The 15,564-nt window shown below is 43.1% G+C and overlaps 2 protein-coding genes across 3 annotated transcripts in view; one reads left to right on the top strand and one right to left on the bottom strand.

The window, feature by feature from the left end:
• Positions 1-10,517, top strand: part of LTK (leukocyte receptor tyrosine kinase) — a 107,674-nt gene extending 97,157 nt beyond the window's left edge. Inside the window, 3 exon segments of the mRNA XM_074584600.1 lie at positions 118-252; positions 627-717; positions 1,451-10,517. Coding sequence (XP_074440701.1) covers positions 118-252; positions 627-717; positions 1,451-2,227 — 1,003 coding nt within the window. The 3' untranslated portion in view covers positions 2,228-10,517.
• The window catches only part of ITPKA (inositol-trisphosphate 3-kinase A), a 40,281-nt gene continuing 32,104 nt past the window's right edge, over positions 7,388-15,564 (bottom strand). For both annotated transcript variants that reach the window (XM_074584597.1, XM_074584598.1), the window contains 3 exons: positions 13,426-13,527; positions 12,475-12,546; positions 7,388-11,593 (listed from right to left, as the gene is read on the bottom strand). In XM_074584597.1, coding sequence (XP_074440698.1) covers positions 11,390-11,593; positions 12,475-12,546; positions 13,426-13,527 — 378 coding nt within the window. In that variant the 3' untranslated portion in view covers positions 7,388-11,389. The remainder of the gene's footprint in view (positions 11,594-12,474; positions 12,547-13,425; positions 13,528-15,564) is intronic.

Genomic DNA, 15,564 nt, shown 5'->3' with positions numbered 1-15,564 from the left:
GTCCTACAGCTTTGAAAGGGTGTTGCTGTGGTTGTTACCTAAACAGCTTTGTGCCAGGTTTGTGGCACGAAGCACAAATAAAACCTAATTGGTATTGTTGGCTTGTTTCTGACACAGGTCCTTTGGTGTGCTTCTTTGGGAGATTTTCTCTCTAGGCTACATGCCCTACCCTTGCAAAACCAACCAGGAAGTGCTGGAATTTGTCACCAGTGGAGGAAGAATGGATCCACCAAAAAACTGTCCAGGGCCAGTGTAAGTATTTCCTTACTCCCACAAGCCAAGGGATAGTAGGTATCAAACAGGTTAGACAAAGACAACTAGACACCTTTAGTCAGGGAATGGTGATTGCCCGCAGTGTTAGGTGGGTATTATTGAAACTCTCTTGAGCCACTGCCTCTGGAGTACAGCTTAGACCACTATAAGCTTTGCTTTAAGTAGCAATTCCCTAATGGCTCAGCATCCAAGGATGCAGAAATGACATATCCACTTTTGTTCTCCTCCTTTGGGCCAGGTACTGAGTGCGGTTCCTCTGGACCCATGATCACTTAGTACTGAAACACGTTTTACATTATTATCTTTCCTGATCGATACTTTTTTTGGTTTTTTTTTTTTTTACTTATTTTAAGGTACCGGATCATGACACAGTGCTGGCAGCACAGCCCAGAGTATCGGCCAAACTTCTCCACCATCCTGGAAAGAATCAAATATTGCACACAGGTATTGGTCTTTGGTACCCAGGTGGATGATAATCCATGGAATGACAACTGTCCAGAGGCACTAGCTTTAGTGCCCAAAAGAAGTGAAGAGTCCTGACAAACTGATCTAATTCCTTTCCCGATTGCAGTAGTGCTGTTGGCTCAACTGCTCTTTTCATTTGGGTTTTCCAGTATCTAATCTCACTCTCCCATCTTCAGCCCAACCAAAATGAGATTATACTGTTCCTGGGCAAGTGGATGTTTTCAGCTCTCAGCTGGTTCAGTAGCAAAATGTCCTTCATTTTGTGTTGGAAAGGTATTTAGAATCTTTTAGAGGTCCATCTTCTGACGTTGCCTAATGTTGCTCGAAAGCCACAGATGAGTAAGAATGGAGCGGGGAGGGTATGGAATGAGATGGCACGGTGAGTTCACGTTCTAGTAGCATTTTACAGCTACAGGCCTGGATCCAACCTCCCAAGGGAGAAATTATATACTAGTGACCCCCAGCTTAGCCACTGATTTCAATAAAGCACAGCTTCTGCTCAAAGGAAGCATGTAAATTTTGCAAGTCCTAACAGCGTGCGATATGCAGATGGTGCATAGCACCTTGTACGATGCTCAGGAATATTTCCAAAACCTGATGTCAGCCTCTGCCAAAAGCTTTTTCACTCTCACAGCTATTTCTTTTAAAATGCAGGTGTGACAGTCACCCTGGAAGTGCTCGGGGTGTAACAGGTTCTTGTCTCTCTTTTCAGGACCCTGATGTGATCAACACTGAGCTGCCCATGGAGTGTGGCCCTGCACCAGAGGATGAAGGGAGTACGGTCATGCGCCCGAACATTTCCAGTGGGATAGTGCCCCTGTTGGTAAGCCCTTCTCTCACACCTAAGATGACGCCTAAAACACTGGACTCCCACCATGCCGGGCACAAACTTGTTCAATGTCCACAAGAGCTACTGGTGGAGAACCTGAGCAACCGGACTGCTCGAGGGCCCAGCCTGCCATGCCTCAGCGATTTCAGCAGCGGGTCCTGGTTCCAGCAGAGCTCAAACCAGAAGTTGGAGCTCAGCAATCCACCAACCCACAGACTTAAAAACAAAACGAAAAATCTTTGGAACCCAACCTATGGATCGTGGGTGCTAGAGAACATCTGTCACTTCAGCCCCGGCTCCAAGCTCAAAGCAACTCCAGAGCGGGAAGATTCGGGCTTTGATGGGAATTGCAGTTCTTCTCCTAGCTCTCGGGCATCTCCAGCATCTCCAAGTCGAAGCAACTGCCCTCACCTGGATATCGGTGGGATTGAACTGGTGAAACTCCAGACTTTCCCCTGCGGCAATGTAAATTATGCTTATGATGACCTGTGCTATAGCACTGACCGCCAGCCATCAGCTTTGGCAGAGGTCAGAGCAGCTGTGCTAAGGAGCTCCAGCCTGCATAAAGATGAAAAGCCATTTTATAAAACAGAGAAAACATCAAGAGAGAGGGACTCTGGTCTGTCTTTATCAGATGACTTGAGTGTTACTCCAGTATAACAGAAAAGGTTCTTCCAAAGATCAGGGAATGTGTGTGTCTGGAAGGACTGCTTCATGTTTCACTCACTTCCTCCATTTAAGTTCCTCCAGATGGGTGATATTTCAACATCAGCAGTGTTCTGTTTCCTCCTTCTACCTGCCGGATCCCCAGATGGTTAGACAGTTGCGTTTCTATCTCTGCCTATCAAATGTGTTCCACTGAACCAGCTTAGCGGTGGAGAACATTGGCGTTGCTGCTCTGATTCAGGATACAATATTTAGTGAAAGGACTCCTTCTCAATCTGCTCAGGTGAAAAGAAACAGACCTACCATCCAGCCACAGCATTTGGATGGAAATAGTGACCAACACACGTTGCACTTCTTTCTGACCGAAGAAACCAAAAATGCATGCTGTGCCAGCAGCAACAAACTTGCAAAGGCTTCTATATTCCAGAGAGCTTTTTACAATCCTGATGACTTACTAATGACGCTAATTTACTGTAAGGGCAGTAAGTAAATAGCAGCCACATTTGCATCTCTTTTATTAGCAGACCCTGTGGAAAAACATGAAAATGAAGCTACTGCTCAAATTGGAAGCAGTAGGAAGGATGTGGAAAAAAAAAATAATCCAGGCTCCTCTGAGCATGTGCTTTGAAAACAAGCAATGAAGAGGAAAACAAATTTACTATTGAAAAAAAAAATAGTTGGTGGAAGTGATAGTATCCCTTTGAATAGCAAAGGAAATGTGCTGCTTGCCTCATGGTGTTGCTTTCCTCACAGCTCCTGGTAGGGAAGGTGCAGGTGGTTTTCCAAGAAAGGGTGAGCTGCATGGGGTGGTGAGAAGTGGACTGTCTTTATCTTTTAATGGACTTTCCTTGGGATGAGCTTCATTTTTGTAAGTTCTTTGATATTCAACAGTAATTTCCTGTACTATGTTGGTAAGCATTAAGCTGAGGTTCTCCGGTAGCTGTCTAGCATTTGGTGACTGGAGTTCTTCATAGTTTTAATACCTACTCCTCTGAGGTAGAAACGAAGTAATGCAGGGGAGGGGCAGAGTGAAGGGAAATATAAACTCTACCTTAGGGTGCCCTTTACAGAGGAAGGTAGAATAGCTCAACCCTTTGAGAACATTAAAATCATGGCTTGACATGGCTTCACGCACGGAGCAGGTCGTCATTTCTTCTCACCTTCCAAGCATACAGACTTACTGGTAAAGGTGGTTGTTGTTTGTTTTGAAGACAGATCATTTCTAAGGCTTTCTTCTGTTGCTTAGGGTCTAAACTGGTGTTTACTGGTTAAAGCCTGCATAATGATGACATTGAAAAAAGTAAATAATTTGGATTAAGCCGGAACAGTCTCAGAAGCATTTTGTCCTTGTCCCACGCCTGAATGTTGCACTGCCAGCCTACGGTGGCAACTTACACGCTGCCTTCAGGTCTAATCACGTTGTATGGTGAGCTGTCAGTTGTAGACTGTCTGGTTCCTGTCTGAGGGAAGAGGTGCTCTGGTACAAGCTTCATGCTTAGCCATCAGCTGTATGTACAGTCGGAAGATGTGGGCTGTCAGGAGAGGGTTTGCTTTGACCACACAGACTTCCTGTTCTCTGCGTCATTCAGGGATGGACACTACTGAGGTGTGGTACAGAAAAGCAGAGTGAAGAGTCTGAATCCATCGTGAGTGAAATCCATCTTCAGCTCAGGATTATGCTTTGTTGGTCTGACTTGGTATCTGTTCCAAGCTTCCTATAGTTTTAGGCCTTTGGCTTTAGAATGAATAGTTTTCTATGCAATCATTTCCAGAGCGGTGATGATGGCTGCCTTTCAGCAATGACCCATATCGCATGGAAATAATTCCAAACCCATGTTGGGAAATGACGGATGGTCAGAACAGAGAGGTCACCCCTGTGCATGGGCAAATTCCAGGAGTGGTGGTGACTGAGGGAGATGGTTGCCCTAGCCTCATATGCCCTTCTTTCCACTTCACCTTTGCTTTAGCTCTCTGGCTTCTCGGTTTAGCTCATTGCCCATCCTGTCTCATGTCCAGGAACTGCTACAGCTCAGTTAGATGAGGCAGGAAAGCCCCATGAGCAGGAAGTTTTCTCATTCTTTCCTCTTGCAAAGGCTGACATTTTTTGATCATGTTTGAGCCTGGCCACCTCTGGAACATGCTGGTCAAGAACAAATACATCTGCTCTTAGCTAGTCGGAGTAACACCAGCTCATCTTCAACAGGCTTACCTTTTGGATTATGTTAGTCCTATGGTGTGTGCATCAGTAGTTTTTCCCCCAAAGGGGAGCTACCAAACTCTCCAACAGTTGTGACCGAGGGTCAGCAACTCGGGCCCTTCCTCCCTGCATATGTGGTAAGGCCACAGCAGAGTGCAGCGATCCTAGTTCAGCTGCAGGGGTTGTGACTCCGGATCGCTTTCCAACCCTTGTTTGTAACAGGCTCTATCCTGAGCAGAGCTCAGGCATGACATTCTCCTCAGCCATCAGTATGGGTGGGAAATTGATGGTGAGTGACATACCGACTTGTTCAGAAGCCATGGGAAGTTACACCTTTCCTTTCTGCAGACTTTTTATAAAGTAGCAGGCACAAGACGGTTCTTCATTTTTTTCACATGGAAATGACTATAAAACGCCTTAAGATTGCAGTGAGAAGGAGGCAGGATCCCTGCTGGCCATATGGTTACCCAGCTTGAGCTACCATTGTCTTCCCCATATGCAGCACTTGCCTCAAGTTAATTCACGAATTTAGGAAGGCCAATAGTTATAAAACTAGGCAAGCCCTTGAAAAGTGAAGTGAGAGAAGAACACCCTTCTATTACCAATGCCACATGCAGTCTTGGGTGCAGCTATGCCTTCATTTTATAAACAAAATGCAAGTTCTTCAGTCCAGCACTTTGGGCAAATACCTGTTTTTACTGAAGAGCTGTGTCAACATACTTATTTAAAGGAAGAGCGTAGACAAAGCTGCACTGAGCCAGAATAACACTCCACCCTGCCCAGTATCTTATCTCTAAGAGTGACCAATGGTGGGGAGTTGCAGGTGAGCAGTGATTAGTTCCTAGACATAGTTGCCTGGTTTCCAACAGGGGACTGGGGACGTACTGAGCCAGATGCAGTGTCTTGTAATGAGACAGAACATGGAGCTGCACATACCAAATGGGCACTAAAAGAAAGAGCCAGGAATTTTAAAAGAATCTGCATTAGCAACCTGAATGTTATACAAACTCTTCACTCTCTCAAACGGAACTAAAAGTCAATTAAATTCTGTCAGCAGTTGACATGACTCTTTGACCTATAACAGTTTTTCTGTGCGTATTTGATCTCTTAGTTGCTTTTAAAAACCCTCACAGATAATGAATTTTTGATTAACATCCTGGAGGAAATAATGCTAGTATTGCTCCTGTTGTAATGCTGAAATGCTCCATGCCATCCACACCATATTATCTAAAAAGAAAAATAACAATCGCAATGACATACAGTACAGCCTTCACTCCTACAGGTCTGAGACTGAAACTTACTGTTCATACAATCACAGATTTCATAGTGCTCAACTGATATTATTTCAAAAGATAACTAGCTTGAAACTGTTTTCTAAGGAGACACTTTCAGTGCATAATCAATGAGTTGAACCCATAGTGTCAAAATTAGATTACTTTGGCAACTGAAAGCCAAAACCCAATTTTGTTTCCTCGAGGAATGACATGAGCTGGAGATCTGGGACTAATTCAGTCTTGTGATCCATGTGAAAAGTCTTCCAACGCTTCCCCACTGGAGAATCAGCCATTTATAGGATTATTATAAATCACTCTTCCTGATGCATGTCTGTTTTTTAACATGTTACCAACTTGTTTTTAGATGTGTGCGTATATAGTTGTTGGGGTGTTTTTTCATCTGGACTTAGCATTAGTACTTTATGTTGCTTCATACAACCTCATACCTACATTTTAAGGAAGGGACTGAATAACAAGAGGTGAAACAATAATGCAAATTCAGATTTGTCTTTCTCTGCTTTCTTTTCACATTTGTTGATACTCTTGCTTCTGATTTCATTATCTTTTCTCTCCTCAACGTGTTTTGTATCTTAATTTTCCCTTTAAAGAAACAGAAATTGTAACTGCACAGGTTTTAATGCGTTCCTTCATATCAACCCTTTTTCTGAGGTAAGTAAGTTCTCCACTGATTTGCCAATGGGCAGGTGTGCACCAAGAAAGCTTTACAAGTCTAATTAAACAGTTATGCGCTTTTACAAGTGTAACTTATTCCACCCTCTGATACCTTCCCCCTACTTACCTGAAAGAGAAGAAAACGCTACTGCTGGGAGTAGGATTTTCCCCAGTGAATTTGCACCTCCACGGCTGCGTCAGCCGGGGACCGCACTTCCTCAGACCCTCAGGCAGCAGAGCTCTGCAAGACGGCTTCTCCTGTAGACATGGCCATGCTCCCTCCTCCCATCTGCCCACCCTTTTCAATCTGATGCAGAGACCTTAGGCATGACATCACTTAACATCTTCCCATCACGTCACAGGACGTTTTCATTTAGCTGAATTGGGTTTGATTTGCCATTACCTCCCACCATGGCAGCACTTCTTGCCAACTTACCTTTCTGGTGACTACTGTACATAAGTAGATGACATGCCTGCTTCTATGCAATTTAAAGCTGGACAAGTGTATACTTCTATATTTGCAACACAAAATAAAGAGACAGTAATGGTGGCTATTCGTTTCCCTCTCTGCTAAGTACTCTTTGCACACAGGTAAGAGGACACTTTCTCTTGCTGAGAAGCATTGCCAGTCCCAGAGGGCTGACTGCTTGTTCCCTGCGGCCACACAAAACTGCCCCATGGAACAGTTAACTGCTCTGAGTCTGCCAACTGCCTTTTGATGCATCACTTTTTGATAAACTGTAGGTTATGAACTGAGATTTTTGAGACAGAGCTTACCTTGAAGGAAGCTGTCAAGCTTTGTGCGGATCAGGTTCTAAAGCAAACATACCTAATGGGTTCTGGAACCAAGCTCCAACATTAGCTGCTAGATGTCTTAGCACTGGTTTTGTTTTAGGAAATACTGGATGCTAAAGACTAAAAGCACAAGAAACACTGAAATAGTTTTTGTCCCTTTCTGAAGGAAATTATTGAAGAAAAGCTATTACTGTCCTGTGACTAAATCACAGCGGATGCCTTTTCTCCAGTCTCGTTTATTTAGTAGCATACACACTTCAGAGTAACAAACACTCAACCAATACAGTCAATGTCAAAAGTGACCGTGGTCAGCATTGCATTGTAGTGTTCAGAACGGATGCACTGTGGATGAATACAGGCCATTCGATCTCAGTACCTTAAGAATAACAAATAATAACAACAGCAATACAAAAAAAAAATAGCAAGAGCCCTCTGAGATACTTAAGGGTTTGGTCCAACTCCCATTGAAATATTTCCCTATAATAGGAACTGGATCAGATATTAAATGAATTCCCCCCCCCCCCAGTTAAAATAAAAAACAAACAAAAAAACCCAAGGGATTTCATTTTTACCACTTTGGTTAAGTTTCATCCAAATTTATATCCTTGTGGGGACCCAACACCCATCACTTTTAAACTCTTTGTGCATTTCTTTTTTTATTGCACCTTCCTCCAAAAAATCTCACAGCATCTTGCAAGCAATAATGACGGACAGCCTCACGCCATTCCTGTGAGGTAAGTAAGTATGTACTATTCTCATCTGTAAAATGGGAACAAAACTGAGGCCTAGGATACTTGTCCAAAGCCAAAAAAACAAGTCACTGAAAGCTGAGGGACAGAAGTCCTACTGCTAGATTCACACAGGAATACAGCAGTAAGTGTTGCTGCATCTAACTAAACTAGTGAGTTTAAAGCCTGTGGTGCCTAAGTGAGAGGTCGGCTGTTCAGCACCACTGGGCCAGCGTATCTTACCAGGCTGTGGAAACACACGTGCTCGCGGTGTCTCCAGAATGAGGCAACATCTCAGCGGAGGCATTAAATAACTACATTCTGGACTTGTATGAGAAGTCCCTTGGTTAGCATGCGTCAGCTCTTCTATGTTACATGCCTGCGCGCAGACATCACGTTCACCCTCTGGTAAAGATAAGCTTATTCAAGGCAGCTTACCCCATAGTGAAAGAAGGCTACGCTTCTACACGATCACGTGAGCGTACACAGACAGGCACGCTGGGCCATCCGATGTCAATCAAGATACCAAACGTACCCTGTGGTAGGTTGCTCATGAGCTCACAGCCTCCAGCCCCTCAGAGCTCCAGTGCTCAGTTGCAGTCCTCCACTCGCAGTTTGCTAATGAACAGCTGCCTCCTTTCCTCCTTTCCCATAACAGCAGCAGGAGATTGTGGCTGCTTCCCTTCTAATCCCTTCATAAGCCAAAGGGACATTTAAAAACTAACTTGCTAGAACTGTTTATCACCTAGATTGAGTTTCCAGACCAGGGGCTGCTATAGCAGAGGTGTTTTTTTCTCCTGACCTTTTCAACAACTGCAGAGGAATGGATCATTCTCTATGCGTTCCCCCAAGACCACGTACTGCAACCCATCCAGGTGCTAGCAGCAGGTGGGTTTTTTGGAAGCTGCTGGTACCGTGTTGCTTCTAGTTGTCCTTTAGAACTGGACAGCCATTCTAAAAGTTTGTCTCAAATTCTCAACTGACATTTAAGCATCAACTTTTTACCCTCTAAATCGCCCCTCTAGAAAATAAGTTACACTGGTGCAAAAGATTCACGTATGTGGTAACAGAAGAAAGAAATTTAACTCTGAAGATTAATCGGGCAAACCACTAATGAATTCTATCAATCACCTTAACAGTCTAATTTCTAACTTTTTTTTTATTATTATTGTGGTTGGACTGCTGGCAATTGCTGCCTCATAGAAAAGATTATTAAAGTTCTCTCCTGTGAGATCTATTTACTTCCTCTTCTCCTTTAGCACTGCTAACCCATGGCTTACCTGTCGGCTGCAGGAAAGGAAGAAGACAACCTTTTTTTTTTTTAAATTGTATGAAATTCACAACAGATTAATTTGTCATCTCATAGCAGTTCAAAAGTCGAAGGCATCTGGAATGACAGTATCTGTGCTCTCTACTGAAGGCTCACTGTCACTTAAAAAAATGTAAACCCTCTGAAACATCTAAGTGGAAAATTCATTAACATACTATCATGAAAATAAAACTGGGAGGCCACAGAATTCTAAATTTGCACTGAACTGCAAAACTAATTACAAATTCAAACAACTTCTGGTTTAGGATGAAATGTTTCCACATGTCATTACTTCCCACAGAATACACCCTCTATGTCCATCTAACTTTTAGGTCCAACTGAGCTTGAATTTTTAATACTGATGTTTTGTTTGGAGGTGATGAAAAAGTCATTAAATCTGACTGATCTCTTAGTACAGTAGTGTGTTTTCTGAAGTAACTCCTTTTAGAAATTATTCTAGGCCATTCAGTTGTAATTACAAATGTTATAGATACATTTTGTTCCAGTTCTGGACTCTACAGTCTTTTTTTGCTCACGCTTACAATTATTATTCAACTATCAGTTTCCCAAAGCATGGAGTCACCTTGATATATCCCAAATTTCTCAGAATCTCTTCTGAACACGGGACGTGGGCAAAAGACAGCAATTTCTGATCAATGTGCAATACCAGCTTTACATGTTGAAAGGGAATTAAAAATCAAATAGCAATGTAAGTCTTGTCCTCATTTTGAAAACTGCATCATCACATTATTAATGTTAAAACCTGGAATGTGAGTGAACATGTGAATACTGATAGTATTTATACTGCTTGTACTTAAAGAACTGTTTTAGTGACTAGAAGCAACCAACAGAGAAGGTATGTGAAGCCATTACAAGAAATCACTTCAGTCTTTCTTGATTTAACCTAAACACTGTGAATTTTCTGTGGCTGTGCCCGGGCCACAGCAAAAGAAGAATGAACCACAGATGGCCCTGTGATTCCAGATGGGGACTAGGGGATGGGATACATGGACATTCCTTCCCCCAAACTGCCCTGAGTTAAAAGCTGGTACCTTGGAGGAAGGATGCCTGGCAATTATCATTAGTGTAATGCTGTGAATGCAGAAACATTACCTTCCTGATCGCTGCGCCAGTCTATACGCTGAAGTGGCAGCATCGTATTGGGAACAGGAACATGGCCAAGAAGTCACGTGCATTCAGAGTCAGTCAAACCATGATCTTAAGAGATCACGTTGGTTGCTGGCTACTGGCACGAGTGTGTGTGCGTGCGTGCGCGTATATAGGGGCTTTGTCTTTAAAAACAAACAAACCTTGAGAAAAAAAAACCCCTTAGTTCCCTGGTCTGTGGCTGATTTTCAGAACTGCAGTTCAACTGCAAGAGGCCAAACTTGCCAAGCTAGGCACTTTTCCAACAGCCCACCCAGTCTGAAAGTCAAACGTTTTTGGAGACAATAGGCTGCTATTCTCTCCCTAGAGTATTTGTAATCTCCTGAGAGGCTACATAAAAGCAAAGGCTGTTCTTGGATAGAAGTGAATCCGGGATAGGGTAGGGAAGAAGAGGAATGGTCAACAGCAGTTACTGCATCCAGACACTATAAACTGCTGTCTCCCTTTACTCCAGGTTTCTTGTGATTATCACCCCTTTCCACCTTGTGCACACTGTAACACAATACAGCAGAAGTTGTTGGTCCAACCTATAGTGTACACAGGAGCAAGGAGACTTGGAATTAGGGGAGGAAGAAAACCCACACCGCTCTTGCTGGTTTCAAAACTATGCAGTTCCCTGAAAAACTGTTATTCCTACCCTGAATCCCCAAGCACTTGCTCTGGTTCACTAAGAAGTAATCTGGAGTCCCATCTGTTTGCCAGAAATCTGAATCATTCTGGTTTGCCATACAGATCTCTTGACTCATGCTGGTGTGATTCCTGAGTATGGAGATCTTCATTCTCTGAGGACCAGTCTGAAGTTAGGCCGGTGCAATACAGACCAATCTGGAGTTATTTAGGTTCATAGAGGGCCGATGTAAAGTCATTTTGAGGACTAACTGCTGGGTTCTGGATGCAGCTCCCTCTGTACTGGTGACCTCAGGAGTCTGGAGGGAGTTAAAGGTTTCCTTCTGAGTGATCCCAGTAGAGCAGAAAGTTACAGAGCAGCCCTGCAAGTCTTGTGCCATGCTCAACTCATCTTTCAGTGATGCTTTCCAAGATGCCAATCAAATTGTCCAGTCCCAACAAGTACCCATCCTCCCTGTTGCCTTCTTGCCAGGGGATCCTGTGATCCAGTGTCTGCCCATCAGGGAGAAGTGTGGTCTTTCCAAAATCAATCAGCCACACATTGGCATTCCCACTGCCATCATGTACAAAAAGTAGTGAACTTCCAACGACCTGGAAGACAGATTGAGGTGATGTGGTTAAAAACACATCTTTAGCTCTCTCCCCATCACTTAGTGCGTCCCACTAAGAAGATGATGTCCTCAATGACCTTTTCACCTGTGACCCAACAGACTGTTGGGCTGCACTTACACATTGACAATTTACATACCCAATTTGCATAACCATATCAATCAGTAACGTATTAATGGGTCTGTAGGTGGGAAAAGGGACCCAGTAGACAAAGCAAAGAAAAGCAGTTCTCCAGCTCACTTAGCAGCAGGTCTCAATTTAAGCAATTCAGCAAAAGACAGTGACTACTTTCAAAGACCACGACCCACGATTAACAAAAAATGCCTCTAGTGAGAAGAGGAAATCAACAAGATAAAATAAAATCTCAAGATCTCAAAATCTTGAGCTGTAACAAGCAGAACTTACAAAGCTAACGATGCCTTCTCCACAGCAAAGCACACAAGGAGAACATATAGAGCCGAATTATACAGTGGTTTAATGTAAATCCAGTATACCAAAGTCATAGCCAAACTACAACTGAATGCTACTGTAGCAAATGCAAGCTTCCACATTACCATTCACCCATAAAGATTCCCACTGGAACACACAGAGGTCAGAGAAACCACAGGAAACTGGTACTAATCAACCATTCCCTGCAGTGGCCCAGAGCTACGTTACAAAGATGGGAGGATTTATTATTCCTCAACTGGTTTAATCTTCTGTATCATTGTAATGGAGGCTTTGGGGTATCTGTGTTGTTAACATATATTAGTTTTCTTCTACTACAAACTCCTTTCTATTAGTACAGCAGGCTATTCTGAAGTACATCTGAATGACCAAACGAAGCTGCAAAGCACCTGCACGGCACTACACTCACTGCTCACCTCATGTCGCTTGAAGAAGTCTGAGGATTCAAGAATTATATGAATTTCCTGCAGACGCTTGAGGTATTTTTTCTGGAGGAGGAAAAAAACAAACTGTAAACATTGAAGTAAAGAATGAATGAAGATATTCTGTTTACAAGAGTCAATATAATGAAGAGATCATGTTAATTTTAGACTAGATAGAGGTCCTTCACAACAACAGGTTCATCATTTGAAAGTCAAACTGAAAACACACATTCATAGTGAATGAACAGACTGGAGCTTCTCTGCTGTGTGTGTTACACCAAGCATAATTATCTGTCTTGCTTTGGATGCAGTGAGATAGCATCTGGCTGCACACCTTCTGCATCCCCCCCCCCTTTTTTTTTCTTTTTAAATGAAGAGAAAAAAGTTTCAAGCAATTAAAAATCTTTCAGTTCTCCACAGTGAAAAGGGAATGAAATTGTGTTAGAGAGACAAGGAGTTCCAACCATGCTGAAATAACAATACGGGAATTTCTCTTTGAGGCTAATCTCACACATAGGAGCACAGTCAGCCACCAATCTCACTTCCTGCCCCCATCCTCTGGTTTTATCCTCTCCAGACTGAATTCCCAAATGACAAGTTTTCCTGCCAACACAATCCTTACTCAGACACCATCTATGCATCTCTGATGCATCTAACACTCATGGTCAAAGCTGACTGCAAGCCATAAGTCAGATCAACCAATGTTTTGCTAGCAGGAGGAACCTGAGCTCAACTCATGGCAAGAACTGCCAGAACTGGTCTCAGAGAACTACTTCTCACAGCCCACCATGCCACCATGTCTACTCCATCTGCTGAGAGGCACGGGAAGTCCAAACCATGTTCCTCCTTGATAGTTTCATTGATCTTTCTTGTACCAGAGGACGCGCAGCCCTGAAGCAAGTTCATTGGGTCAAAGGTCAGTGAACCTGAATAGTTCAGACTCACCAGAATAGTTGTGTTGCCCTCAATGAATTCCACAAAAACCTGTAGAACTTGCTCCTGTGTCTTCGTAGTTTTGAAGTTTGTGTTACATGTTCCATCTGCCTTCTGCACAAAAACACACAAAGATACGAGACAATTTATATTACACACACACCATTCCCTTCGTCTGCCAATCCTCTTGAACCATCAGCAGCTCAGCTCTTGCTAACCAGATGAAAGTGAGTAGCTGAACAGGAAGAGAGCAGATAAACCAAGCAAGAAGGGGAGGAAAGACAGAAAAGCTGATTGGATAACTTAAAATGGCACTTCATTTCCTGTTGAATGCAGTTAAAAAAAAAAAAAAGTCATGGTATTACCAGCTTGCAGGAGGGTTTTCTCACACGTCAGTACTAGCAGTGCAAAGTTCAATGGGGCAAACCACAGTGAGCTCTTTGGTTGTCCTCTCATCTAGCTTGGTGTAGTCAAACCCTGGCTGGAGGTGTAAGGGGACATTTTCAAACCCAATACTAGTCCTTTTTGTTTGGTTGAGTTTTTTTAATTTTTGTTTTTCAATGGGAAAATCAAAGAATTGCAGTTCAGACTCAGTTCCCAATATAACTTTGCACATTAACATGACCCAGAAGTCACAGAACAGAAAGCTAGTTGCAGCCAAGAACAACTCGGGATTTGCAATGCTCAGAGTGACACAAATGCTAGCAGTGACAAAGCAGGTGTGTGAATTTTGTCAAAGAACAGTGCATGCATGCTTGCACCCAACTGGGTCCTGGAGAAATTCAGAGTATTTTTGGGCTAGCGGTACAACTTATCACCCATTCAGTAGCATCCTGCTACTGAAAAAACAATTTTTATGTGCTGGTAGTGACCGGTTTGTGCTTGTGGGGTTACAAGTAAAGAGCAGTGCATGAATCGTTGATATCTGTTCAACACAGACTATATGAATATGCATTTCTCCAAGAGCATCCCTGTTGCTTCAAGAGAAACAACTATGAGCTTTTAGGACTCACATGTAAAATAGTTGGTAGCCTGCATACACTAAAAGCCTGCAAGATTATGACACTGTATTCTTCTCCATCATATCAGTCCAATGAAGTTCCTCGTCTCCATTATAAGACTAAATCAAGAGGTCATCAAAATGTGTCGCCTCTCACATGTTAAAAGTCACCGCACCAAAACCGGGTAAATTCAGTTCCAGTCTCAGCAGGTAAAACACTATTTACTCCACAGCAGACCTCGGCCCCTAGTATATACATGAAAAAAAATCTGGTAATGCTAAACTTCCAGATTTATCATGCAAGAGAATGAACTGACTGAATGGCAAAGCCATGCAGAACAGCCTCCCACCTACCAGACTTCCTAGCAGCAGAATAAACAGAACTTTATTCCGAGGCTGTGGGCCAGATACAAGTGTGGCATGTCAGCCTGATGAGATGTGTAAGTTATGCAAGTGAAGTTCAGCAGGTAGGCAGTGAAAGTTAGGAGCCATCTGATCTGATGTATGATAAGATAATACTCAACACACACAGAAATTTGGAATGTCGTCTGATGCCTTGTACCTCTTCACTGGAGTAATGTTGTTTTAAAAAAAAAAAAATAAAAAAATTCTGCCGGTGCCCCAAATCCCAGAGCAAAGTCTGAAATAGCTGCTGTGTGTTCCCTTTTCGTCCTTTTTGCCTAGACAGACAAATTGTTTGCTTCCCTGTTGTTTAGAAACACTTCCATGATTTTGTTCCTTTGCAGTGGTTGGCAGGAAATCTAACTGATGCCTGACTTTACTTGCTGTAAACAACATCCAGATTTTGAACGGCACCATCCCTCCTATTCTCTACCAGGTCCTTGCTACAACTCTGGATGTATCTGTTCCCCACGAAGCACTCACTTGACTTGCTGCTTGAAGTCATACATTTGCCAGGGCCTCCACAGACATTCCTGCACAGCAGAGCAGTTCATTGCGCAGTGTGGCTAGTGGGTCACTTGCAGCACTTCTCATTACATGTGACAGTGTCACGGCTAGCAGAAGGGCAGGTCTGGCTGCTCCATAAAATAGTGCTACCTATATTAATCTGTGTGGTCTTGCTCAGATTCCTCTGCAGAATGCCCTTAACAGGCTCTGAGTTAAGGTTGTGACCTAAATGGATTCACAAA

The sequence above is a fragment of the Larus michahellis genome, chromosome 4 (genome assembly GCF_964199755.1).
Source record: "Larus michahellis chromosome 4, bLarMic1.1, whole genome shotgun sequence".
Lineage (NCBI taxonomy): Eukaryota > Metazoa > Chordata > Aves > Charadriiformes > Laridae > Larus > Larus michahellis.
Note: the sequence above shows the minus strand (reverse complement) of the source record. Positions and strands in the feature narration are given on the sequence as shown.